The sequence below is a fragment of the Serinus canaria genome, chromosome 10 (assembly GCF_022539315.1).
Source record: "Serinus canaria isolate serCan28SL12 chromosome 10, serCan2020, whole genome shotgun sequence".
Taxonomy (NCBI): domain Eukaryota; kingdom Metazoa; phylum Chordata; class Aves; order Passeriformes; family Fringillidae; genus Serinus; species Serinus canaria.
Genome location: NC_066324.1, coordinates 1,069,831 through 1,097,091, shown reverse-complemented (window position 1 = coordinate 1,097,091; position 27,261 = coordinate 1,069,831). Strand labels below are relative to the sequence as shown.

Here is a 27,261-nt window from a genome sequence, read left to right as displayed (position 1 = left end):
TGGACTGGGATGAACTCTGCCCTAGGGGTTTCCCCTGTGTCAGACTCCACAGCTCCACCTCCTCCTGCATTTCCAGCTCGAATCAGAACACAAGATCACAGAATTCCGGACTGGTTTGGGTTGGAAAGGACCTTAAAGCTGTGTGAAGTCACTCCCCCTTGTCCTGTACCTCCAGGCCCTCATTCAAAGTCCCTCTCCAGGTCTCTTGGAGACCCTTTAGGCGCTGGAAGGGGCTCTAAAATCTTCCTGGAGCCTTCGCTTCTCTGGACTGAATCCCCCAGCCCTCCCAGCCTGGCTCCTTAGGGAAAGAACAGGAGGAACCTGAGTTACTTCAGAAATATTAACTCTGAAAACTTGTAAAAAAGGGCCAGGACAAAGCAAGCAGGGAAAAGTACTGAAACCAGGGAGTGAATATTTGAACACAAGGTAACATTCAGTGTTAAAACCCCAAAAGCTCAGGAGATCATGTTCAGGCATGAGACATCAAAACCCCAAGAAATGTCCTTTCAGAGTCCCCTCAGCTGGCCAGCCTGGCTGTGTCCTCTGCAGTCCCCTCGGTCACTGCCTCTCTATCACCCTGGTCCCTGGCAGTGCAGTGCCTGCAGCAGCCTGGCCAGGGATGTTTGTGCTCACACTCAGGAGCTGCTGCTGTGCTGTGTCCTCAGAGGAGCGTTCCAGGCTGCTGCACACTGTGTGCCAGTTCCAGCTGCTCTGCACCTGGACATACTGGTGTTTGCACTGAGGAGGGAAAGAAAATGACTTGTAGTTTAAATAACAGCTTAAATCCTGGAGCAAAAGACCCAAACTTTGGGGAGGACAGCCTGTTGCCAAGCCACCCTAATCCCAGCCTTTTCCTTCCCTTTGTTTAGCATTCCTCTAATGGAATTTGGGCTACAGCTAATGCTGATTAACATTTCCACGTTAGTTATTTCCCATAATCTCTTCTCCAGCTGCGGCAGTGCCTAGAAATGCATCATTTATCCTTGTTCAGTCTCTGCTTCCCAGCCTCTTCCTGGCCAAACCACTGGGACTGCAAGGCTACTCTGTTTAGCTGCCCCTAACATGGATCAATTCCTAAATGCAGGAATGGTGTCCTTCCCCTCAAAACCTCCACGTGGATAACAAGATTGTGATTGCAGGCTGATCCCAAGGTGGGAGCAGGGCTGCCTGGGAGGCAGCAGCACACACACGGCTGTGCTGGACGTTTCCTGGTGGGGCACTGGTAACTGCCAGCCCAGAATAATCAGCTAATTTTACACCTGCACTCATTCTTCCCTGCAGGATTCAGCGCCAGAGACCAATGCCTAAAATTAGGGCAGGTTACAGACACAGTCCCTAACATGTTAAAAGTAGAAACATGCCAATGGATGCAGGGCTCTCTTCCCACTGCTCCCCACTCAGGCCACAGGGACATACCAGACACCACTGGGGGCACCTCCCAGCTTTGGTTACAGCTCTGCTGGGGACAGCTCCTGGCTGCCACACGCGAGGGCAGGAGGTGCTGGGGTGGCACACAAGGTGCCCACACTCTGCAGGTCACCCACCAAAACTTCAGTCACTGGTGTCACAGCTGGGCAGACCTGCCGTGCTCCCAGCGCCAGCTGGCCCAGCACTCCTGCAGCCTCCGGCACTGCCCCGGGCTCAGGGATGCAGGAGCTGGGCATGGAGCAGAGGTGACAGGTGACAAGCCAACCACTGAAGCTCTCCGTCCTGCTGCACCTTCTCCTTCCAGCACCAACCCTCACCTCTGCTCCTAGAGTACTGATCCCATCTCCTCAGAGGACTGGCTGAGGCACCAGTTTGGGATTACTCTGGCATAACTGTTTTTCCCCTCATAAAAAAAATAAAATCCCTTTTGGTGACACAACAGTTGTTAATAAAAATTAATTTTCCTCTATCATTAATTCTCCATGGGTGAAAAAAAAAATCATGGATGTGTGTGACTGCATCTGTTTGCAAGATATAATCAGAGCCTGCTGGGATGTTGACTTTATGGAGGGACCAGTGTTTTCTTTGCCCAGACCTGCGGGCAGGTGAGGCAGCAGCTGCCGCACAGGTTCAGCTGGGGCAGCGACACTCCAGAGCAAATCACGGGGAACAGTTTCTGCTGGGAAACTCCGAGAGACAAAGGATCACGAGGAGCTCCTCCCCGCCGCTCCCAAGCGCTAATTGCTGAGCCGCTGGACCACGCAAGGATGGCCCGGGCCAGTAATTATCCCTCCTCGTCGGAGCATCACCTCCACCTGAGGCCGGGTTCAAGCGCAGGCTTGGGGGTGTCGGGGTCAGGGCTCTCCGCACAGGTCTGGGTGTGGTGGCGATACCTGCCTTGGGCTGGGCTGGCAGCAGCAGGAGGAGCTTGGCCAGCCCTGCATTCCTCGCTCCCGGCATCAGCCACGGAGCAACCCAGGGAGGAACAGGGAAAATCGGCACAGCCCAGTGGCTGCCGTGCAGCTCTCCTGTTCTGTACCGCTGTCCCTCGGATGTCAGCGGGCACTGGAACTCTGCTGCTGTATGGAACCGCAGGTCCTGGGAAGGGAAGAGCCAACCGGTCCCTCAAGCACGGAGTGTCCTCTCAATGCGGGGAGGGCACAGGGACCGGGGCATCCTCTTGGGCCGGGGAGGGCACAACTGTTCTGGTGTCAGCTCGGAGCCCCAGCCCTGATAACCCAGCATGGCTTGGGACTCGCAGGGTTGATGCTGATCCCGTTTCCATGGAGAGCTCCACAGAGAGCAGAAGGGATGGAGAGGGGTGGGAGCTCCATCAGTTCCATTGCAAGCACTGGGGCCCTGCATGACGAGCCCCTGTTGTTTTATACGGGAAGGGACGCCGAGTTTCCACTCCCCACCCAGTTCAGAAACAAAAGCAGCGATTGTGGCAGTGGGAGCGTCTGGCTGATAGCGGGCCTGCAGCTCCACAGGGAGGCTGTCCCCAGCCAGCTCACACCCGCACGGCCTCTGGAAAAGCCACTTCCCTCGGTCAGCGGGCTGTCGTGGGGCCGGGAGCCAGGGCAGCTGCCCGGCGCTGTCCCCCGGGAAGGTTTCCCAGGTTCAGGGGTGCCCGTACCACACCAGGGACTCACGGACCCACGGCTGCTGTGTCACAGCGGAGCGTGCACTGGTTTGTGTTTCCCAGCTCCATTAGCTGGCCTAATGAGGTAATGACACCCCTGTCCAGCCCTGGCCTTTCCCAGATCACTGAGCTGCTACTGAAAGAGAATAAACTAATTAGCCAGCAGCCTTCACTGCTACATTTAGCAACCCCTCAGTGCCAATTACAGGTGAGAGCCGCGGCTGAGCCAGAGCTGCTCCGTGGCCCTGCTGTCCTGGCTGCTCCTGCCAAGGACAGGGACTGGATCCCATCGGACTCCCACCCTCCACCCATTCATGTGGCCAGTGGGTGCTGCCTGGCCAAGGCCTTTCAGACCCTCCAGCAGCTGGTGAAGCCATGGGAATGGAAACCAAATAGTGCCACCCAGCAGCAGGGTCCTCAAGGGGACGCATGGCTCCTGGCAGCCCCTGGCACCCCCTGCTCACGGCCCAGGGCAGCTGCAGAAAGCTGCTTTACTCCAGAGAAGATGATTACAGCTCCCTGACACCCAGGAAGGCCACACAGGCAGCAGAACCCACGCTGGGGCTGGAGGCTTTGGTGCTGCCTTTACTCCAGGGGCACCAGCAGGTCCTTGGGGTGATGGGCCAGGGGAGCATCCTCTGCAGCGCTCCCTGCATCTCTCCACCCTTCATCTCATTAATTCCAGTTAATTATTAACAGGAGGGAGTAGGGCAAAGCTTTGGCATAATCCTGGTGTGGCATTAGAGCACGGAAAGCCCGGTGAGCACATGCCTATTGCAGGTAACAGGGAGCCCCATGGAGCCTTAATGGGCTTTGGGACCCATTAGCTCCTTATCCCCTGCAATAAGCTCCTTGTCCCGTGCAGAGAGCTCCAGAAGCCCCAGCAGCTCTGACAGCCCTGGCTCCTTCTCTTGGCCATGTCATGGCTGAGCCCCCAAGCCCCCCCAGCACAGCCCCTGGGCAGGGCACAGCTCCCAGCACACCCTGAGGCACATGGACATGGCACATGCCAGGAGGACACTGGGATATGGTTATGGGGCACTCACCTGTGCAGACGCCATGGCTGAGCTGGGGCAGTGCCGCAGGGATTGCTCTGCTCCCTCCTTTCCTCTCCTGGCTGTCCCGAGGCAGCAGGGCAGGGAGCAGCCCTGGTTGGAGCAGTGTTGGGATTGCATCTGGCACAGGCACTGCTGCGCCGGCCAGGCTCGAAAGGGCAGCAGGAAAACAGGGCGAGGAGGGACCCAGCCCCGCGCACCCGCGGACAGGAAACCACCCTCACATCGGAGCAAAGGAAGGAAGAAGGGACACAGCGTGGGGCAGCACACACAGCCCAAACACTGGGAACAGCACAGCTGGAACAGCTGTGCTGGCACTGCACAGCCCCACCCTCTCACCAGGGTCACCCCGACAGGGACAGCTCCTCACTGCTCCCCACCACTCCTCAAACAATCACTTCCCATGTGTAAAAGCACCTTTTCCAGCAGGGAGCTCAGCCAGCTCAGCTCCCCCAGGCTCTGTCACATTGTGCTGTGCCAGGGACTCCACTTCCAATGGCTTCTCTTCCTGGGCATGGGGCTTGGCCTCCAGAAGTCCATCCTTGCAAAGATTTTGTTTCCTGCTCTACAAACTCCTCAGCTTTTTCAGGGGGTACAGCCCTGTCTGAGGAACCACAACCATGAGCACATCCAGCCTCATGGGGGCCAAGGGCACCAAGGAAGCCAGCAAGGGAAGACAGCAACTCCTGTCTCAGGACAGCCCAGAAGAGCTCACCCTTTCCAGGAAGAGCTGGAAGGAGCAGAGGCTCCCAGCTCAGAGGGGCAACACAGCACCAGGTGAACTCTCTCTGGGAACCTTGGTTTGCCAGCAGGAGCCCAGGGACCTTCCCACATAAAACAGAATGACCAAAAGATCCCAGCAGGCTTCGGTACAAACCCTATTCTGTGAGCACAAGCACTGACAGCAAAAGGCCATTTTCACTCTTGGGGTGGTTGGCAAAGGATAAATCCATTGTTCAGATTGGAACATGATCCTGGCTCCGGGTAGTGGCCAGGATAAATAATGAGAAGTGGCTAATTAACAACGCTGAGGCGAGCAGGCAGTGATTGCAACAGCACCAGGAGCCAGAGGAGAACCCACCTTCGCCCACGGCTCCAGCCCAGCCTGGTGCTGGGCAGGGAACCCACAGTGCCCCTTTCCCTACTCCCTGCCTGCCCTGAACAGAATTCCGAGTAGGAACTCGCCTTGGAAGTGCCACAGCTGCTCCCAGCCCTGCCTCAGTTTCCATGGCAACTTCCCCTCACCCCATTGCTCAATATCGTTCTTTTTCCATGGAACAGTAGATCCTGCTGCTTTTTCAAACAGCTCCTTATCCAACCGGACCATCCCAGCCCCAGCACCACTGGGGGCTGTGCTCAGCACAGGAGGGCACCAGGGCAGGGTGGGACATGACCCTGCCAGGCTCCTGTCCAGGGAATGTGCTCACACCTTCCCTCAGCCCCGGGCAGCCCAGCCCAGCCCATCCTCACCCCCAGCAGGGGCTGGGAGGGCACACCCATGCTGAGGACACGTGTGGGACCCTCCTGCCCCTCAGCCCCTGCAGGAAAGGCTCAGTCCCACCCCAGAGCAGCCCTGGGAGAGGATGGGTCCCAGATCCCAGGCCACTGTGGCTTCCGGCAGTAACATCTGTGATTAAAACCTGGTATTGTGCCTGCAAAGAGCAGCTACTCAGAGCCAAGTCATGCAATGCCTTTAAGAGATCCAAACCTCTCATTCTCTTGCTCAGCCTGGCCAGGACACTCACACGGCAGCGACCGATGCAAACACAAACATCAGAAACCACATTTGAAATTAAAAAAGTTTATTTGCAGATCTGTAAAACAGCTCTGCCAAAGACCAACATTTCCAAACACTATGAGATGAGAATGCATTTTCCTATCATTAGAATATAAAAAAAAGTCACAGTCCTTCAACTACCCCATGAAAAGCAGACATTTATGAACCAAACATTGAACTTTCAACACCAAAAAGTCACTGGGGTGAGTGAGACAGTCAATAGCACCGAGACAGGTGACACAGCCCTCGTGGTCTGTCATTACTATGGAATAAAGCGGGTTAGTGAGGCCGAGCCTCCAGGGAGAGCAGCCCTATGAGCACTGAGTCCAGACAATGACACACCAGAACACATTCCTTTACATCCCAGCGATGCACACACCAAGCCAGAAACACCACGGAGCTCCCGGAGCTCCGAGCTTCCACTTTGGGACAAGAAATTCCACTGCAGAGCAAGGAATCTTCCGGACTTACGTGGCAGTTGCACTTCACACACACAACTTTAATCACTCTATGTTTACAGGAGCTGTGCAGGAGCTGTGTGATGGGGAGGTGAAGGACAGGATGCAGAAGTGGACAGTGGTGCAGGATCCAAGCCTTGCTCCGTGGGATTACACCGCTTTCCGGTGGTATTCGGGAGGGGCCACCTCATAGTCACTGGCACTGAACAACGCAGAGGAATTCTTTGCTAAATATCTGCAAAAACAACAAAAACATTACATTGCTTCTTGCCCGAATCCTCCATTGTTCAGTGACTGCCCAGACACACAACAGGGGTTGAGAAGCACCAGTCAGTCCCACAGTAGCTGCCCCCCTCAGCTCTGCCAAGCACTTACAGATCTGACAGCTCAGCCAAAAAATCCATTCCAAACGAGCTGCCAAGCACCTCTGGCTCCAGGTGAGCTCTAGATTAACAGGATGAAGCTGTTGGTATTTGAGGTTTAGGCAGCTGCTGTACCAAGCATCGATTTGGTACTGCTCTACTCAAAGGAGCAGAGACAGATCACGACACCAGGAAGCTCCTTCTGCACAAACAGGGACCCTCAAGGGCTGAGTGAAGGATGGCAAAACAAGAAATGGCCAAAGGTAAAGGTTGTGTGCCATTCATTCTTGTGGAATGGGTTCAGGATTTCTGCTCACTGGGTTCACATTTCTACCTCACAGCCAGAGCTCTTCAGCACCTGCATTTACCTCAGACTGCCCCAAAGGAGCAGGGCTATCCCAGGGCAGGTTTTCCCTGGCTACCAGGCTGACTCCTCACAAGCCCTGTTGCAGAGCTGTCCTGGATTTACTGAGGGTTTTCTTTCAGCTTCCAATAGCTCCTAATCATAGAATCACGGAATGATTTGGGTTGGAAGGGACCTTAAAGCCCACCTCATTTCACATTGAAGTGTTTTATTATTATCAGGATGTTTTCCTCCTGAACATCCCACGGCTACAGCGTACCATAGCACACTAAAGCCCCGGTGACAGTCTGTCCCAGAAATAACATTCCTAAAGTTCATCACTTTTTAAACATTTGCTCAATTGTTGTTGAGTAACTGTTGTGTAATTTAATAGCTCGCTGGAATTATCATCTGCTTTTTTTAGCAGCTATAAATAAATGTTGAAGCATTCATTTTGCAACAAGGAGCAGATGGGACAGGGTAGGAGTGCAGATTAACAGAACCAGAGAAGTGGAGTCTGAGAGGCCTCACTGCAGCCGTGGGGGAGATCCCACACACAGGCCCCAGTTACACAACAATTCACTGAAAAGGGGCAGCCTCACAGCAGCCTGAGCTCCCTGACCTCTCTCTTTCTTGCTGGAAGACCTCACAAGTACTCACTTTAAGAAGTCATGCAAGTAGTTCAAGAGCAAAGCCAGACTCTTCTCATCCAGGGGCGTGTAGGCCAGCATGGCTCCGATCCGCACTGCCCAAAGCAAGGACACTTGTCACAAACACTGCTTCAAGTCACTGTGTAAGTCCACAACCTTACAGCAGCACAGGAAAGCAGCCCAGGAATCCATTCTAATATACACAATTTCACCCAAACCAACCAGACTTTAAAAATTCATTTCCATCCCAAACCCCGCAATGGCTCTGAGCCTTCTGGGTACATGGATAGGGAATGAAACCCCCTTCAGAGCTGCCTGTCACAGGCTCAAGAGGGGGAAACAAGCACTTGACTCCTTCCCAGTGCTGTTCACTCCCCCTGCCCAGGTGGCACTCACCAAAGAGCCTCAGGAGGTGAGGAGCCCCGTAGACCTGGGACATGGGGGCGTCGGGGTGATCCGCCAGGATCTCGGCGTACTGGGGCCTCTCGAACTTGTACAGCAGCTGGGTGCCCAGCATGACATTGAAATACTCCTTGATCCCAGCCACCACCTCGTTGACAGCGTATTCCCTGGGGACAGAAAGCTCTGCAAGGCCTGCTCCAAGGAACAAGGACTGCTCCAGGGCGAGGCTTGGCTCGGGGAGATCACCAAAATCAGGAGGGTCCTTCACAGGCATTCACATCTTGCAAGGAAATTTGTCTGGAGACCTTAACATCTACAGCCACAGGAGGGATGCAATTCCAGACCTCCCTGGAAAATGGGCTGTTCTGAACAGGGCCAGGATGTAGGCAAACCAAGAACAGCAGAGATGGACTTGGAGCAGCCCGTCTGAAGGCACAGGCAGCACTGGGGACATTCAGCAGCTTTCTGCTGTCACCCAAAGCTCATCCCATGTTCAAAGGACAGTACTGAATTAATTGCACTGAACAGGGGGACAATCCCCTAAGTATTTCAGACACCTGCCCCCTTCCTCTCAAGCTTCTCCTGCCAGATTCCTGCAGGCCTCCAACCTCACCCTGCTTGTACAGGACCTGGCAGTGACAGAGGAGCACAACCCTCACCCCGCCCTGCCAACAAATTTAGAACAGGCATCAGGACAATTACATCAGAGCAGCTTAAAACACCCTGACAAGTCAATAATCTGCTTCCTCTTGAATGGAAGAAAATTACTTCCCTTTCTGTTCTCCCTTTCAAACAGGAAAGTCTCCTGCAGAGTAAACACACCTTGTTTTGCTCAGGGCTGATTGCTGGGGTAATTACAAACAATAATTGGCTTTGCCCATCTGAGTATTTACAAGTTCTCGTGCACCTCCCTGGCCCCTGGCTCTGTGAGGGAGCCCAGGGGCACTGAGCTCACCCCACATGGCTTCTCTGGGAAGCTTCTATCAGCTTCCTTCAGGAAAAGGCTTAGGGCAAGTGGGGAAGCAGAAATCATATCCAGAAAGCAGACGTGCAGTTTGGAATTACTCTCTCAGGATTTCTGAACACCCCTATCACCTTGGGCTTGGAACGGGGCATTGGACATGGGGCTGGGTCAGGTTTCACAACCTTATTCCATGTTCCATGGAATCCAAGTCCAAGAACAGGAGCCAAGGAGGTGTTTAGGGCTGGCAGTGAGCACTACTCACTTGTTATCAGTATTTCCTCGGGATTTTTTGTAGTTTGCATAATCCTCTAAAATGGAGTCCACGTTCTTCTTGGCAGGGAGGTAGAAGAGCTACAAATGCAAAACAGAATACAAGTTTGTCTCATTCCTGCAGACATTTGTACCTGGAAGCTGAACTGAATCCATTTCTCACCAGGACATGTCTAGGGTGAAATTAGCAGGTTAAGATGATACAGGTTAGGAAAGGACTACTCCAAGAGTTTAGTTGGGCATTAAAAAAACCCAACCAAGCTGGGCAGCCTGGGATAGTGGAAGGTGTCCCCCAGAGCTGGGCAGGCTTTTCACAGGTACCTGTTTCTGCCTGGTGATCAAGTCCCAGTCATCCACCAGCCATGGCTTCAGCTCTTCGGGGATCTTCACCTTCACTTCAACTCTGTTCATAAACGTCTCCTCCTGAGAACAGCCAAGCCGGACTAATTACTCTCAGGTACTAATTGGGAGCACAGCACCCTTTTGTTTTCCACCCAGAATCCCTGGGAAAGAATGGAAAATACTCACACTTTCAACAGTTGGATCCACCCGAGCCCTCTTCTTCCTGGGAGGCTGGGGAGTCTCGCTGGTGCTGCTCCCCTCCCCAATGCCTGGAGCTGTGCACAGCACACACAGCAGCAGGAAAAAACAGCAGGCAACATTTAGGGCAAGGATTTCAGAGTAAGGCTCAGATTTTTCTCAGGTCACCTTTGCACCTCTTGGGGTTTTTTTGTTGTTGTTTTAAATATTACTTCTGTTCTGGGAGTCCCCCCGTTTGTGCCAGTTTAAACTGCTGCACTGGCACTTATCTGAGGGAGGTTTCTGCACTAGAAGCACACCAGTCTGTCATATTTTTGGGGAAGAATTTTTGGACCCAGCAGCTCAGCTTTGCAGCTGTGTCACATCTGCCTTTCAGTAAGAAAACCTAAATTTGAGTTAGGAAATTATTTCAGCAGATCAGCTTCGCTTTGCAATTGCAATAGCTCAAACTCCTGACAGACTGAAACAAGTACATTTTGTACCAAGCACAAAAGTGTGAACCTTCCCCTTCCTGAGCAGGGAGAGCCCCAGGAGCCCAGGAGGGACAGCAGAAGGTGTCAGTGAATTATTGGGGCAGGTTGAAGGTCTTATTTCAGCTATGAATCCTTCACTAGAGAGACCCATTCAGATGCAAAATAAAACACACTTACTTTTCTGCTTGTTCTTTTTTGTTTTCCTGCAAGAAGAACACAAATTAGTGCACATGTCAAGAGAGTGGTACTTAAGGAAGCCACAGCAGAAAGCCAGAAAGCGTTTCAAGCAGCAGGAGCAATCCCCAGGGGCCTGGGCAGTGTTTAGCTAAGGACACACAGAGGAAACACAAGCTACAACTTGGCTTCAGAGCTTGGTACCACGAGATTCTTCATGGAACAGGCTAAAATTCACCATTTTTTGGGAAGTTTTGTCCTTCCCAAATGCACTTGGAGAACTACATGAGGTTTGTGGCTGTTTTATTTCAGACAGAATATGGCACAAGGAAACAGAAGCTCTGGGAATTCCCAGGAAAATCTCACTCAACTGAATTAACTTCCAGTAAAAGATACTCCAGCTTTGCCAGTGCAGCAGCAGAGGGAAGAAGCAGGAGCACTTTGTCTATGTACTACCCATTTTCAGCAAGTTTTAGCTGGAGTACCATGACTCATTCTCAGTTTGCTCCCTGCCAACAGCAGCCTGGATCCACTGCTCAAAAACTGGGCACTGGGTGGGTAAAACTCTACCAATCCAACACTGATCCCTTGGAAATTCAGCACTCCCTCAATGACTCTTGTTTTCAGGCTCTGGACTGGGTTTATCAGGGCCAGGAAACAGGCAGAGCTCTGAGGAAGGGCTGGAGATAGGGAGAGTAAAGGGCTTGTTTAAAGGCACAGCAGCTGAAATGGGGCTGAAACTGTGGGCAGGATAAAGCTCATCCCTCAGAGGGAGCAATTCCCAGGGTAAGTCACCAACAGTGGGCTGCTGCATTGAAGAGAAAGGCTTTTCTTCCAAACCCAAAGCCAACAGGGAGGAACAGGGAGCCCTTCCCAGGATTAATTCACAACATAAAAATCTGGTTAACCATTGAACAGAAGCAGTTTTTTAAAACTCCATTTAGGTAATTTAAAACCAGATGCTATTCCCTAATTTGTTACTCGCTGCCATATCTTCCCTCCAGAACATTTGGTTACCCTTCCTATTTTTCAAGCACCCATTAACTCTGACTGATTTTTAGGCCCATGTAGAATAAATTCTTGGAAGCTGGAATTCAGCCCATTTAACAGAGTCAGAAGGTGTTGCATAGGCAGCCATAAAGCCTGCTTTAACTACACATTTTTTCTGCTACAACTTCCAGTTATCAGAAGATGAGCAATTATTTTAAACCCAAACCTGTATTTCATACCTATTTCTATTTGATCACAGATTGCTTCACAGCTTTTGGAACCAGTTGCTGCAGTTTGCAGAACAGTTACCCTGAACGGACTCAAACAAAAGCACAGCACAAGGAGCAGCTTCTGAGCTCTCCCTTTCAACACCAGCACTGCTCCCCAGGCCCTTGAAAACTCCTCAGAGCTGCTTTCCAGGAGCTCCAGGCTGCAGGAAGCAGCCTCTAGAAGGATCCAGGGCTGAAAGCCTGGAGTCAGCTGGACACAGGGATTCTCCTCCCACTGCACCCAGCCCAACCACAAAGGTGCAGGGCAGAGGAGCTGCAGAGGGGCTTTCAACAGCCCCAAACAGGGCTCTGCTGCCAAAGCACCCCAGGACAGCCACGGGCCCCCAGGGCCTGCCCAGAACCCAAGGGAGAACCCAGGGCCTGCTCAGAACCCAGGGCCTGCCCAGAACCCCCAGGGGAGAACCCAGGGCCTGCCCAGAACCCCCAGGGGAGAACCCAGGTCCTGCCCAGAACCCCCAGGGGAGAACCCAGGGCCTGCCCAGCACCCAGGGGAGAGCCCAGGGCCTGCCCAGAACCCCCAGGGGAGAACCCAGGGCCTGCCCAGAACCCCCAGGGGAGAACCCAGGGCCTGCCCAGAACCCCCAGGGGAGAACCCAGGGCCTGCCCAGAACCCCCAGGGGAGAACCCAGGTCCTGCCCAGAACCCCCAGGGGAGAACCCAGGTCCTGCCCAGAACCCCCAGGGGAGAACCCAGGTCCTGCCCAGCACCCAGGGGAGAACCCAGGGCCTGCCCAGAACCCCCAGGGGAGAACCCAGGGCCTGCTCAGAACCCACGGGAGAACCCAGGTCCTGCCCAGCACCCAAGGGGAGAACCCAGGGCCTGTCTAGAACCCAAGGGAGAACCCAGGGGAGCTGAGGCCTCCCAGGGCCTGCCCAGAATCCAGGAGAGAACCCAGGGGAGAGGAAAGGTGAGCCCCAGGGGAGCTGAGGGCCCCCAGGGCCTGCCCAGAACCCAGGAGAGAGGAAATGTGGCCCCCAGGACAGCTGAGGGCTCCCGGGGCCTGTCTATAACCCAGGACGGCTCCCAGGGCCTACCCAGAACCCAACAAAGAAGCCAGGAAAGAAGCCAAGAGCGAGGAAAGGTGGGCCCCAGGAGAGCTGAGGGCCCCCAGGGCCTGCCCCGAAGCCAGGGGAGAAGGAGGTGGCCCCGGGGTGGCAGCCCTGCGTGGCACTGCCCCGGGCCTCACTCACCGTGTGGAGATGGCCGGGGTCTCCAGGCAGCACACGGTGTGGGCTCCATCCCGCCGGAAAAACCTGGGGACAGGGCACACACAGCTCGTGGGCAGCCTCACACAGCCCAGCTCCTGCCTTCCTGCAGCTCAGCACCACTCAGCACTCCCGGGGGACACGCCGTGCTTACACTAGTGCCACCACTGCTTGGTTAGCAGGAGAATACATCTCAGAATACAAAGCACCTTTCCCTCAGATCCTCCAGGAGTGCCACAAAAGGTCCATTCTGAGCCCACAGAGGTGGAGAGTGTCACCTTTTCAGCACAGTTGTGTGAACAGTTTCTCCTCTCCCCAGCACCAGCACTGGTGTGTCTGCAAAGAGCTCTGATGGACAAGGGAACGACCCCGAGATTGGATTTTGGAAGTATATTTTGGGAAGCATTACTCTGTAGTGCAATCAACACACACTCACAGCTGAGTCAAACTCACAGCCACCATCAGCTCCCTCCCACCACTCACACGGGAGACACTCAGCTGGAACAGCCCCTTAAGCAGCCAGATCAGTGCTGGTCATCATTCAGACCTGTTTCAGTTAGGTTTTAATGACACTCGTTATCAGCTGCCTACGTGGCTGGGCTGGGTTTTGTCTGACCCCACATGAGGACAGCTCCCTGTGGAGGCTGCTCCTGAGCTGGCAGGACTCAGCTGGAGCTCTGCCTGCAGCACCTGAGCACAGGGGAGCACCCAGCCAGGAGATCCAGGGGAGACCCAGCAGATCCACTGGCTCCCCTTCCCCAGACCAGGAGCCAGCTACAGCCCTGCCAGGCTTTGGCCAGTCCCAAAGTGAGACTGCCCCAGGATGCAGAGCAAAGCCCAGTTCCCTGTCCCCACCTGTGCTGCACTCCTCACAGCCATGACTCACATTCCACACCAAACCCACCCCTGAGTGAGCCCTGAGGCTGCTGCCAAATCCACTTCTGAAGAACTGGTGGCATTTCAGCAGCTTCCTTATGACAGCCAGAATCACAAATGAAGTCAGGGATTCAAAACAGCCCATTAGCAAGGGCCACCTTCATCATTAAGTGAAACCCTGCCCAAACAGAAGATGACAAATGAGCAGAGCTGGACTGATTGTCTGAAAATCTACCATAAAATCTCTCCTGAAACACCAAAAGGATGGATTGAAGGAAATCTGACAGTCACAACTCAAATCAAGTTTTTCTAGTAGATGCTTGAGCTTGCTTCTGGTCTCTTAGGATGCAGACCCATTTAAAATTGTGTATTTATTGGTTTAGCTTTATCAAAACCAGCCAAAGAAAGGCTCTTTAAATGCAGTTTTGACAACTGCACCAAGGCACAAGGCACGGCATTGTGAGGATTTTATTCCAAAGTGCTTGGGAGAGCTGGGAAATTCTATAGAGAAACTGATTTTACTGAGATACACAAGACTTATGAGGAACCACCCCTTTCTGAGTGTCAGGCCACCAACAACAGACTGCAAAAAATGCAGAGTGTGTCTGCTCAACACCTCAATTCAACATTAACTGAGCACCATCTAAAAGGCATTTTAAGAGAAACACTTTAACAAAGGCCTTTTTGGTGCCATTAAACTGCTTCTGCAGAGGCTGTGCCACAAGAGATGGAGTTGAGCTGCAGAGCCATTTAAAGTAAAACCCATGAGCCAAAGTCTGGGAGGTGTTTTGGGCAGGGTTGGGGGGGGGGGGGGGAGGGTTTTTTATTTTTAAATAAAAAGAATCTTACACTTCAACATTCTTCTGCTGCAGACCAGAAGTCTTCTTGCCTGGAGCAGCTCCTCTCATCTTCCCCTCTGCATATTGTTCCCTTTAAACAGAGCATATTCAGAAATAAGATTTTGGTGGGAAAAGAAGCTTCTCTGGTTTTGGTTTGAAACTCAGTAGCTTCCCCTGATAACTGTGGATGGAAGCTCTGTTGAACAAACATTCCCTGACAATCCCTCCTTCCCCACTACTCACTGGTTGGCCTTCTGGAGTTCTTTTTGTTTCTGCAGGTTGGTATCCACGTATTTGAGCACTCTGCTTTCTGGAACCCATTCATCCCAGCTGGAAAAAACCCAGAGAGAAATAAATCATCACTCAAAGCCCTCCCATGATTGCCTTCTACACACAACAGTCCATTAAAAGCTTCACAGAATTTGGGACTAAACTCTGCTTTGTGTCAAGTCATGGACTGGCACAGCTCAAGGCCAAAGTTACCAAATGTTCCCCATGGACAGAGCTGGAATGATCTATCCAGGGAACTGTGACCCTCTGGCATTTCCAGCTTCCCAAACTTGAGGGATGGGCAATTTAGGAGGGAGAAAACAGCCTTTAATTCAAAAGAAGCATCACAGGAAAAAAAAAAAATTACTCTATGCTTACAAAATAATGGGATATCTGTAGCCATAGTATATTACTGAGAAAGTTTCCTTTATCTAGTCCAACATTTTATAGGTTAACAAATTCAGCAATAGGATCTTACTGTAAGGAGAAGAGCTCTGATTTCTGTCTGTGAAGGGAACCAAGATGGCATGAATATTTGCAGAATCTGAAGTGAACGATTTAAGAGAACAGGTGTTGGGGAAATTGCCATTGCAGCAGGAATTCCACTTCAACACAGAGTGCCTCAGCCGAGCAGTCTGACAACTTGTCTCAAATAAAACACATTAAAAGTGGCCGAGGCATTCCAAAGTACATCAGTTAAAGCTCTTTATGAAGAGTTCTGTGCCAGTTTTCAGCAGCTGCCACTCTTGGAGCAGCACGTGGCCAAACCAACATTGCTGCAGGAGCACTTCAGAGGGTGGAGAGAAGGCAAGGGCAGCACCTGCAGACTGCAGAGAGACACCTCCAGCTGTGCCCAAAGCCTCTGGGTTTGGGCAGTGCTCTGCTCAGCTGTCCAAGCACTTATCCCACTCCTGCCTGCCCAGCTGCAAGAGCCCTGCCAGTGCTGTGTGCCCAGGTGGCACCTCTGTGCCCCACAGTGACAGAGCTTTCTGCTATCCTGACTGCTGATACTGGCAGAGTAATTCCCAGCCAGGCCCTGACAGCTGCAGATGGAGGCTCTGCTGCCCTGGCTCTCGCAGCAACGCCACTTTTAATGTCCTTAATTGGAGCTTGAAGGCAAAAATGGAAACTCAAACAGCACAAGCAAGAAAAGCGGGATCAGGACAGCACCTCTGCCCCTCCATGGCACAAACAAGGGAAGGAAGGGCCACACTGGGGCTGCCTCATTAAGAGGAGCCAGCACACAGAGTGACTGTGCCCCTCTAAGTGTTGTGTTTACACTGAGCCATCCCCTGGCCCTCTGGCAGCAGGGAGAGCGGATGCAATTAAAAGTCACATCTAAAACATGAGGTTTGGCTTTTAGTCACATCACAGAGATCAAGACTGCTGTGACTAAGAGTCCTCAGCACTGAAATGAAACCAAACCAAACAGGAAACTGCCCTCTGAGACTTCTGGGTCTGAAGAGATGAGGTTTTTAATCATCTAGAAAAAAACCCTCAATTTCCTAAATTAAAACTGAGGGGTAGAAAACAACTCAAAAGAAGGGAGAAAAGTACATCAATATAACAACCTCATGTAAGCTTCCACCTCTAATGGGCTCAACATTTATCCTACAGAGGTGTCTGTAACTCTCAGCCATCTCCCACATGGAACCCTGCCAGTTTTGCAGGAGGAAAAAGCATCTGTATGTTTACTTTAATCTGAGAGGCTGGAGCTGAAACACAGGCTGCACCTGCTGCTAACCCAGCCCTCAGCAAGCTGTGCTCCAAAATCCCCTGAACACCTGGGGTTAGAGGCAAGGGCAGGGGATCTGAGAGGCTTTGCCCCACCTCAGAAGGAGCTGCTCTTCCTCCCAAGGCATAACAAGGAAGTTTTCATAGCAGAGGTTTCTGCCAGGGAGGAACTCCAGTGTTTCCCACCCTGAACAACCAGAATGTCCCAGAGCATTCCCAGCAGCCTCCTGCCAGCTCTGCAGGAAATGGCCAGTTTGGCAATGTTCTCTGTGTCAATAAATCAGCAGCTCAGGTATTAAATCACTCTGGTCAGTCCCAGAGGGTCTGCCACCAGCAAAGACATGGCAGGGCTGCTGCACCCAGCCCACACTCAGACAAAGCATCTCCCTGGAAAGGAAAGACAAATCCTACTTTTATTCCATGCACTACTTACTTTTTATTCCAACCACTGTAGTGGATAAAGTATTTCACTTGCTTGTCCTTTATGGCAACCTTTACACACTGGAACAGAGAAGAAAGGTCAGTCAGTCCCAGGGAAAACAAGGAGATCTCAGGGAATTTTGCTGCTTTAGCTTGCAGAGTTTTCCCTGCCCCTGAACTTCTTGGCTGTACAAATCAAATCCACCAACTCAACACTTCCTCCAGGAAGTTCAAGTCTTGTTCTGGAGGTGCTGAGATTCAGCTGCCACTGCCCCCCTGAGCAGTGACAGAATGAGGCTGCTGTAAAACCTGCAGGGCTCCAGACTTGAGTCTCTGTAAATGAGTTTTTCTTCCACTGAAGTAAAAACTACTCCCCAAATTATAATTGGTATTTTCCTGGCAAGCAGAGCCACCTCCAGGTGTTTGAGAGGGCAGAACCTTTGGCTATACAACATTTTCTCAAGACCACACTGTGCTGTACCCACTTCAGCTACAAAATATTGCCAGAGAGGAACCTCCTGTTTCAGGAAACAGCTGCAAAATGCCACAGATGGAACTTGAACCCAGGCAGGACTAAGGTTCTCCTGCTCCTGCTGCAGCAGTGCTTGCTCTGACAGCCTGGAGCTAACCCCAGACACACACAGCCTGTGCCTGCCTCTGCTTGTTTTGGAGAATAAAGGGGCTGAGCACCAAGCAAAAGATGACTCAAACACAATTCTGCAGCAAAATATTTTCCCTGCTGGGGGTTAGAAGGGTCTGAAGTGAATCTCCTTTAACTCTGCATGGCAGAGATTCACAAACTCCTGCTTGCCACAAGCTCTCACAAAGAGCTGCCCTGACCACCTTGCTGTGGGACACCAAGCATGTGGTCAGGAACAAAACAACTGCTGGGCTGAGAACCACGGGAGAAAAACAGATCAAAGGAGCAGGAAGAAAGCCAAGGTTGTTATTCATTAATACTGACAAAGCAGCTTTGAAAATTAAACCCTTAAAATAAACAAATCAAACCTTTTTAAAATGAAACTTCAAGTTCATTCTGCCAGTGCAGGAACTCAGAAGGATGAAGGATGCACTCAGTACAAACAGCCAAAACCCAGCTGTGAGCTGGGAGATCCCTGCAGCACCCAGCTGGCACAGCCTGCCCTGCAGCACCCGTTCCACTCTGGAAAAAGGAGGGCAAGCACAGCTGCTGTCCAGCTCAGCCTGCCTGAGTGCCACACAGTTATTTCCTCAAAGCTTCCATCACCCTCCTCTCTGCAGCACTGGCACAACAGCCCTGAGCACACCCTCCCAACAAAAGGTGGGAATTGTCCCACACTCCCCAAGCCTCATCCTCCTGTTCCAGAGGCAGGAAGGAGCAAAGTAGGAGCACTAAGAGGGGAATGGTTTGGAGCAGCCCAAACCCTCTCAGTGCCCTGGGTGAGATTTTAGCATTACAACTCTCTCCTGAAGAGAGAAACTGAGTGTTTCTCCTGCCTCCCTGTGTTAACACTCACCGACACCACATACTGAAGGATTTAAATCCCTGTCTCAGGCACCCCAGGGATTTCTGCACACCTTCCAACCCATACAGCTCCAAGAGCCCTTTCCTTCCCTTCCAGAGGGAGTGGAAGCACTCAAACACTGAGGCAGCAGGGGCACAAATCTGCAGTGCAGGCTCCTGTGGTTAAAGAGCCAGAACTGGAAGCAGAACTGGGATTGCCACTTCCTTTGTCACTGCAGTGCAGCTCCTCCTGGGCACTGTGGAAGACCACAGGCTGTACTCAGCCCCCTCCCCCTGAGGAGCTCAGGCACCAAATCCTGCAGGCACAAAGTGTTCTAGGATATTTCCAGTGTTCTGGGATGTTCTAACAGCCTCTGGGAGCTTCCCAGAATAGCTGCACAGTGCCACTGGGCTTCCTGAAATTGTTCTGGAATAGAGCCCCAGGGTTTGACATTGATTCCAGACAGGTTTTTGTTAATTTTAGTTCCAGTCCTTGGTCCCATCTAGAGGCACAGCAGACAGAAACACATCCTTGTTTCCCTGGGCAGCAGCAGGAGCCACCTGCAGCCACACCCACCCACCTTGGCTTCATAAAGGAGAGGTCCATGGAAACAAAGCACTCGCTCACCTGCAAGGGAAGCACAGAGAGACAGCTCACAGCCCTGTCACCAGAAACAGCACAGAGCAGCCCAGGGAGAGCTCTGAGGCAGGAACTGACTGCAGAAGCAAATTCCCTCTCCCTCCAAAGGGATCAGAGCTGTGACTGTTTGGAGCCCAGAGCAGAGACCCCTGAGGATCCCAGGAGCAGCTGCACACTGGCACAGTCACAGTGCTGGTGACTCTGGCAGCAAGCCCCACACCCTGCCCTTCCCTGGCATGCCCAGATCTCCTCCCCAGGCTCAGGTCAGGCTGCAGCCCCCACAGTAGGCTGGGCTCAGCCACAGGCAGGCAAAGCTGCCCCTCTGAGGGGTTGCTGATCCAGGGCACTCCCCTAAGATCCCACCTCTGCACCTGAAGCTCCTGACACCTGAGAGCCACTGTCACCCATGTCCCTATCTTGCAGGAAGGGCAGCACGTGGCATTCCCAGCTCAGAGAGTCAGGAAGAGAGATCCCCACGCTGCTTTCCCAGCCAGCCTGTGGAACAGGGCAGGGCAGCTGCAGAACCCCCTCACTCTGGGGTTTGGAACAGGATGAGATTGTCCTTCAGCCTGGTTTTATCTCCTCCCGGCCAAGTCTCATTGTGTGGTTCCACTGTGGGAATTGCAGGGTACTTAACACAGGATATCTGAGGGCACACATCTCCTGGGAGCTGCAGTGCCCCCGGGTTTGGGAAGGTGCGCTGCAGAACTGTGAAATGCTTTTGTGTCTCAACAAAGAGAAAGGCTCAGAAGGGCTCTCCCGGAAGTGCCCTCATGGATCCATCACACAGACAGTACTTTTATTTCTTTAAAAATGCCCCTGCAGACAGGGCTGACAATCAGAGGTGACATTACCGCCCTCATTGTCACAGTGCTGGTGGCAGACGCACCCTGCCTCAGGGCTGTGCAGTGTTTTCCAGGAGAGATGACCACGGTTACTGAGGAACACTCATTTTTAAAAAACACACGGATGGTTTGCAGAAAGGGCTCTTTGTCTCCATGATAAGCCGGCAGGCTCCTGCTCCCTCACACAAGGGCTGTTCTCTGGATGCACACAATGCTCCTTACACCCATCCCATCCCACCCCTGCAGGGCAGAGACACCTTCCACTATCCCAGGCTGCTCCCAGCCCTGTCCAACCTGGCCCGGGGCATTCCGGGGATGGGGCATCCATCTTACACTGCACTGCTATTTTTATTTATTTCACTTGTATTACTCTTAACCGCAACAATTACCTAAAAATCAAAATATACTCAGAAAAAGCCTCCTTAAAAGGGCGATTCATCCTCATCCACCCAAACCCCGGTGCTCTGCGGCAGATGTGGATTCCAGCTGTGCTAGAATCCAACGCTGCCTCCATGAATCCTTCTGCACTGGGCTCCCTTCCGGGGGACAATAAATAATCATTTTTCAAACGCATTAAAACAAAACCCCCGACAAACCAGCGGGATTTCAGCAGTTTTAATGCCGAGGAACATCCGCGCAGGAAAACGAAGGATATTTGGAAGAGCGGGGTGGGAAGGGCCCGCGTGTTACCGGGAGGAAAGAGGAGGGCCGGGAGGAGACAAAGCCTGCGGGAATCCAGCTTTCCCACCTATTCGCACCTGCTCGGGGCTGAGCCGGGAGCGCTGCCAGCGGATCCCGAGCCCCGGGGCCGGAGCCGAGCCCCCCGCGCCGGGCGCGGCCCGCGGCCCCCGGAACCCCCGGCCCGCCCTCGCCGCAGCCCCGAGCCCTGCCCGCACTCACCCTCCTGGAACTTGGGCTTGGGGTCCTGCTTGGGCGCCATTTATAAGGGCCGGTCCCTCCTCCGGCCGCTCCCCGCGGGGCCCCGGCGCTGCCCGGCCCGGCCCCGCCGCTGCCCGGCCCGGCCCCGCCGCGCAGCCGCGGCTCGGGCATGCCGGGACATGGAGTCCTCGGGCTCCGCGCCCGCTCCGCCCCGCTCGGCGTGCGGGGGCGGCTTGGCCGCCGACTGCCGGCTGTCCGAGCCGGGAGGAGCTAGACTGGGCGGAAAAAAAAAATAAAAATCTAGAAAAACGGGGGTAAAAAACTACTCGCCCAACGTGGGGCTCGAACCCACGACCCTGGGATTAAGAGTCCCATGCTCTACCGACTGAGCTAGCCGGGCGCCTGGAGCGTCTTGTGGCCGCCACGGGCCTCGGCAGCGGCTCCGCCGGCCGCGGGTGTTCCCTCCTCCGACCGCCAGAGGGCGCGTGCCCCGGCTGTTTGCATATTTAACATTATCGCCTAATTAAACATTATCCCAAAAGTTGTCCCATCATTCCGGCACGTGCGGAGCGACCGGAGGCGCGGCCGTCCCGGGAAAGCTGTGGGCTGCCGGAGCTGCGAGCAGCCCCGGAGAGGGTAAGTAACAGAGCCCAGTAATCCCGGGTGTCGGCTCCCGGTGCGCTTCAACCTGAGAGAAAACAAAAGGAGCAGTCCCGGCTAAAGAGAGGAGGAACGTGGCGGCATCAGCCAAGCACCATTTTTCATTTTTGACCGAAAATTCGCTGAATTTTTGTGGTTTTTTTTTTTTTTTTAAATCGCGGGGCCGACGAAGCAAATCAGCAAGGGAGCGCCAGGGGGCGCCATGGGCCACGCCGGCAAGGCGTGATAAAGCCCCGCCTCTTAATGTGCATAACCCCGCCCCTAATGTACATAATCCGGTTTAATATGCATAACCCCGCCCATCTGATATGCATGGATGCCTTGAGAGGCTCCCTGGAACAGAGCTGGTCAGAGTTAAAGGAATAAAGTAGGGATTTATTAAAAGGCCTTCACAGGACACACCTTGGGCAGTACAGGAGCCTGGCCATGGCTACACCCAAATTGGACTCCAGGTCATGAGTTTTCACACTTTTATAAGTTTTGGTTTATTTCCATGTTGGGGTTAATTGTCCAGTGGCAGCTCCAGGTGATGCAGTCGCATCCTCCCAGATTGCTCTCCTCAATTCGCTGTTATTTGCACTTTTCCGGCCTGAAGCTGCAGCGGTGTCCTTGGTTCTGGGGCTGGGAAAGGATTGTTTTACCTGACTGAGCTGTGAGAACTGCTAACACTCTATATGAAGCTGAGAGTTATAAACTAATGCAGTACAGAATCTGGAAAATGCAAAAGCTCAAACTGAAGACATCAGTATAACCCCGCCCCTGATGTACATAACCCCGCCCTAATACGCATAACCCCGCCCTTCTACTGTGCATAACCCCTCCCCCGACACGCACATCCCCGCCCCCTGTTGTGTGTAGCCCCGCCCCCGGCTGTGCCCGGCCCCGCCCCGGCGGAGCCCCCAGCCCGCCGCAGCCATGGCGGCCCCGGCCGCGCTGCGCCCGCTCCTGCCCCTCGTCCCCGTCGCCGCCGCGCTGGCGCTGGCCGCGGGCGGGGGCACCGCGGGGACAGGTCCGGGGGGACAGCGCTGCGGGGACCGCGGGAGGGCCGCGCGGGTGGTCCGCGGGCATGGGGGCGGGATGTCCGTGGAACGCGGGGCTCCCGCGGGATGACCGGGAATGAGGGCTGGGTGTCCGCGGGATTGTCCGCGGGATTGTCCGCGGGATGAGCGGGAATGAGCGCTGGGTGTCCGCGGAATGAGCGCCGGGTTTCCGCGGGATTGTCTGCGGGATGAGCGCCTGGTGTCCGCGGGATTGTCCGCGGGATTGTTCGCGGGATGCTTGCGAGCCGGGCCGCCCGGTGCCCCCGCCGCTGCCGCGCTCCGTGCCCGCCGGTTGGGCACGCTCGGAGCCGGCAGCCCCGGTCCCCTCCCGGCTCCCCGCGGCCGCAGCGCTGAGCCCCGCCTGGGGAGGCTCCGGGGCGCTCCGTGCCCGCGGGTGCTTTGCCCCCTGAGACGGCGTGTCCCAACACCGCCTCAAAGCGGGGATTCCATTTTTTGGGAGTTTTTTCCTTGTTTATTCGGTGGTTATTTTACTGGCAGCCGCAGTTCACCAGCGGGAGTTAAGCGGGGCCAGCCGGGGCAGGGCAGGGCAGAGCTCCGGAGCTGCCTGGCTCCCCCTGGCCCCGCCGGCCCCTAACCCTGAGCTTAACGCTGTCCCCGGCGAAGCCCAGCGCTGGCCCCGAGGGCAGCAGGCGCAGTCCCTGCTGTCCCTGCTCCGTGCCGTCCCAGCGGGCACATCCAGCTGCTGTCCGGGTCCCCTGCCGCCGCAGGGGGAGTCCAGCGGGGGGAAGGGGTGTGAGAGGAAAGGTGAAGAGCCCTGCAGGTAAGCACTGCACCCCCTCTCCCCAGAGCCGCGCTCCGGCAGCGACATCGTCCATCCCATCAAGGTCGACGAGAGCGGAGCCTTCCTGTCCTACGACTTGTCCCACCGGGCCCTTCACCGGAGGTCTCCTGCCTCCAGGAGCAAGCTCCCCGCCTTCTACGAGCTGCAGTACCGAGGGCAACCCCTGAAATTCAACCTGAGCCTCAACAGGCACCTCCTGGCCCCGGGCTTTGTCAGCGAGAGGCGTTTCGGGGGCATCGCCGGCGCCAAGATCCAGCCCCGCTCCTACAACCCGTGCCATATGATCGGGGAGGTGCGGGGCCGGGCGCGGCAGGCGGGGCTGGCTGCCCTCAGCACCTGCGATGGCCTGGTGAGTACAGCCCCGCTCCACACCGAGCCCTGATCCACAAGGGAATGGCAGGAGCTGGGTGGAACCCTTTTTTCTGCCAAAAGTGACACCAAAATTCCCAGCAGCAGCAGAGTCAGCATCTCCTCATGCAGGTCTGGTGCAGCCATGGATGAGTTGACTGTAAATTTCCCATGGACTGCAGTGGTTTGGGACCTCTCTGGGGCTGGGTTTACTTGTTTGTGTCCAAATTCCCAAAAAGAGCAATTCTCTGCCTTGTGCTGCAGTGAGATTGTGAGGAGCACACCTGGAACGGGGGGCTGGCAGCTGCAGGAGTGATAGCACAGCTCCTGGGCAGTGAAGCTGCTTGCTGTTTCCTCAGCTCCACTGTTGGTATTTCCTGAGGCAGCAGTGACCTGGAGGAGTTTGGGGAAAGGGCTTAGAACCTGCTGTGGGTTTGCAGAAATGTCCCGTGTACCTGGTGGGGCAGTGCTCATGCTCGTGTCCCTCACTTTGGAGGGAGCACAGCTCCATCGGATCCTCCACAGCTCCCCAGTGCCAGAGGGCAGCAGTAAATGGGACACTGGGGAGAATCCTTCCCTGGGAGGGTGGGCAGGGGCTGGGCTGGAATTCCCAGAGCAGCTGGGGCTGCCCCTGGATCCCTGGCAGCGCCCAAGGCCAGGCTGGACAGGGCTGGGAGCAGCCTGGCACAGTGGGAGGTGTCCCTGCCATGGCAGGGGTGGGCTTTGAGGTCCCTTCCCACCTCACCCGTTCCGTGATCACTGCCAGTGCCAGGTTCCACCCGGGCTGCAGGTGGCCTCACGGTGGCACTTTGTGTCTCCCTGGCAGAAAGGTGTGTTTCAGCTGATGAACGAGGACTATTTCATCGAGCCCGTGTCCAGCAGCCCCCGGGAGGAGGGAGCAGCACAGCCCCACAGGATCTACAAGCGCCAGGTGCCCAAGGGCAGGGCTGAGCAGGGCAGGAGCCCCCCGGCCCCGCGGGAGCCCTGCGGCGTGCCAGGTACTGTCCCTCCCCCCGTGTCACCAGGGCCTCAGTGGGTGCTGGACCTCAGGCCTCTGGGCTCATCTCAGCTCCCAGCCCTGCTGCAGGCCGGGGGTGATGTGGAGACACAGCTTTTGCTTTCATTTCCACCAAAACTTTGGTTTTGACCTGCCAGGGCGTTGGACTTGGGGAGTGGAACTCAGAGGCTGTCCCGGGAGTTCCCACTGTGGGCAGAGGGCATGTGTGTCCTTCCCTGTGTGCAGCAGATGGGTTGGATCAACTCCCAAATCCAGTGTTCCAAGTGCTGAGGAATTCAGTGCATTCCCAGGAGCTCATGGGCACTTTGCTCCCTGAGGAAGCTGCAGTGCATTACGTGCTGCACATTTGCTGGAGCTCTCTGCTTCCACAAACTGGGGTTTGCTTCTGTAACAGGGTTATCTTCAGGCATTCTTCTGATAATCTAAATTAATTACCTAATCTGTGCTAATGATCTTAATGGCTTCTTCTAGGCTTTGAAGTCTGTTCTTGACTCAATTCCATTCTGGACTTTGAAGTGTATTCTCGATCATTAATTTCTCTGGGTGTACCATGGCCTGTGTGTAACTCATCCACTCATGTGGATCTCCTCTGTAATCAGGACCTGTGGGGTGGACGTGCTGTGCATGCCCTGGAGGAGAATCCCAAAGGAGTCCCAAAGTCTGTAGGATTTTAGTGACTGCCATCCTCTTGCTAAGCTCTGCCGTGTTGCTCTTTGCTTTGCCCACAACAGGCAGGTACTGCTGGTGTTAACTCCTGTCAGTGCTGGGTGGTGTTGGACAGGGATCACCCCGAGGGGAAATGCCCAGGGATGGATGTCAGTGCCCAGGGCTGCCCATGTGCTCACTGGGTGGTGTTGGACAGGATATCCCAAGGGGAAATGCCCAGGGATGGATGTCAGGGCTGCCTGTGTGCTTACTGGGTGGTGTTGGACAGGATCATCCCGGGGAAATGCCCAGGGATGTCAGTGCCAGGGCTGCCGTGTGCTCACTGGGTGGTGTTGGACAGGATCACCCCAAGGGGAAATGCCCAGGGATGGATGTCAGGGCTGCCCGTGTGCTCACTGGGTGGTGTTGGACAGGATCATCCCAAGGGGAAATGCCCAGGGATGGATGTCAGTGCCCAGGGCTGCCCGTGTGCTCACTGGGTGGTGTTGGACAGGATCATCCCAAGGGGAAATGCCCAGGGATGGATGTCAGGGCTGCCCATGTGCTCACTGGGTGGTGTTGGACAGGGATCATCCCGAGGGGAAATGCCCAGGGATGGATGTCAGTGCCCAGGGCTGCTCGTGTGCTCACTGGGTGGTGTTGGACAGGATCATCCCAAGGGGAAATGCCCAGGGATGGATGTCAGTGCCCAGGGCTGCCCGTGTGCTCACTGGGTGGTGTTGGACAGGATTATCCCAAGGGGAAATGCCCAGGGATGGATGTCAGGGCTGCCTGTGTGCTTACTGGGTGGTGTTGGACAGGATCATCCCGAGGGGAAATGCCCAGGGATGTCAGTGCCCAGGGCTGCCCGTGTGCTCACTGGGTGGTGTTGGACAGGATCATCCCGAGGGGAAATGCCCAGGGATGGATGTCAGGGCTGCCCGTGTGCTCACTGGGTGGTGTTGGACAGGATCATCCCAAGGGGAAATGCCCAGGGATGGATGTCAGTGCCTAGGGCTGCCCGTGTGCTCACTGGGTGGTGTTGGACAGGATCATCCCGAGGGGAAATGCCCAGGGATGGATGTCAGGGCTGCCCGTGTGCTCACTGGGTGGTGTTGGACAGGATCATCCCGAGGGGAAATGCCCAGGGATGGATGTCAGGGCTGCCCGTGTGCTCACTGGGTGGTGTTGGACAGGATCATCCCGAGGGGAAATGCCCCCCTGGGCACCCCCAGCCCTGCAGCAGCCTCAGTCCTGGCTGGGAGCTCAGCACTAAGGACACAGTGGGAGCCAGCTCCAAGGAAGCTGCTGCGATTAAACTGTCACAGTGGTGTTAGCAATTCACCAGGAGGTGCAGATAGCTGGGATTGCTCAGGCTGGGGATGAAACGCCCTTTCACAGCACACTGCTGCTCAGTGCAGCCCAGGAAGTGTAGGAGTCCATTGTTAGGAGAGCCATGGAAGCGATTCCCACTGTGTGGGATGAGGTTTGTAAAGCCTTCGCCCAGCCCGGGCTGACCCTGACCTTGCTCTTGGAGCCGTGTCACAGGAAAAGTCCCCTCTGCAGAATTCCCAGTGGCTGGTGTGCGTGAGGAGCTGAGCTCTCCCAGCCTCCAGACTCCCAGCCAACATTCCCTTGGGAAGGAGCAGAGCAGCTCTCCTCTCTCTGTGCCTGGGGCAATCTCTGCTGGCCTGCAGCTTCCAGCCTGCCCAGGGCTCTGCTGCTGCTCCAGTCACCAG

The 27,261-nt window shown here is 54.6% G+C and overlaps 2 protein-coding genes and 1 non-coding gene across 4 annotated transcripts in view; 1 reads left to right on the top strand and 2 right to left on the bottom strand.

Moving 5' to 3' along the window:
* Window positions 1-5,910: 5,910 nt before the first annotated feature.
* MORF4L1 (mortality factor 4 like 1) lies at window positions 5,911-21,166 on the bottom strand. Of its 2 annotated transcripts, XM_030228245.2 has the most exons (13): window positions 21,031-21,166; window positions 19,227-19,273; window positions 17,176-17,243; window positions 14,982-15,068; window positions 14,749-14,829; window positions 13,009-13,071; window positions 10,542-10,567; window positions 9,880-9,968; window positions 9,673-9,774; window positions 9,344-9,432; window positions 8,112-8,284; window positions 7,726-7,810; window positions 5,911-6,595 (listed from the first exon to the last, which is right to left on the bottom strand). In XM_030228245.2, exons 1-13 carry the CDS (start codon window positions 21,068-21,070, stop codon window positions 6,511-6,513), a joined length of 1,035 nt encoding a protein of 344 aa, XP_030084105.1. In that variant the 5' UTR covers window positions 21,071-21,166; the 3' UTR covers window positions 5,911-6,510. The 2 variants fall into 2 exon arrangements, with proteins under 2 accessions (XP_030084105.1, XP_050834261.1); XM_050978304.1 differs by lacking the exon at window positions 19,227-19,273 and having other exon boundaries at window positions 21,031-21,145.
* Window positions 21,167-21,336: 170 nt separating this feature from the next.
* TRNAK-CUU (transfer RNA lysine (anticodon CUU)) lies at window positions 21,337-21,409 on the bottom strand. The gene has a single exon. It is a non-coding gene; the product is annotated as a tRNA-Lys (tRNA).
* A 1,175-nt stretch (window positions 21,410-22,584) lies between these two features.
* Window positions 22,585-27,261, top strand: part of ADAMTS7 (ADAM metallopeptidase with thrombospondin type 1 motif 7) — a 35,313-nt gene continuing 30,636 nt past the window's right edge. The window contains exons 1-3 of the mRNA XM_050978543.1: window positions 22,585-22,678; window positions 23,517-23,860; window positions 24,686-24,857. Of these exons, the coding sequence (XP_050834500.1) occupies window positions 22,585-22,678; window positions 23,517-23,860; window positions 24,686-24,857 (610 nt within the window). The remainder of the gene's footprint in view (window positions 22,679-23,516; window positions 23,861-24,685; window positions 24,858-27,261) is intronic.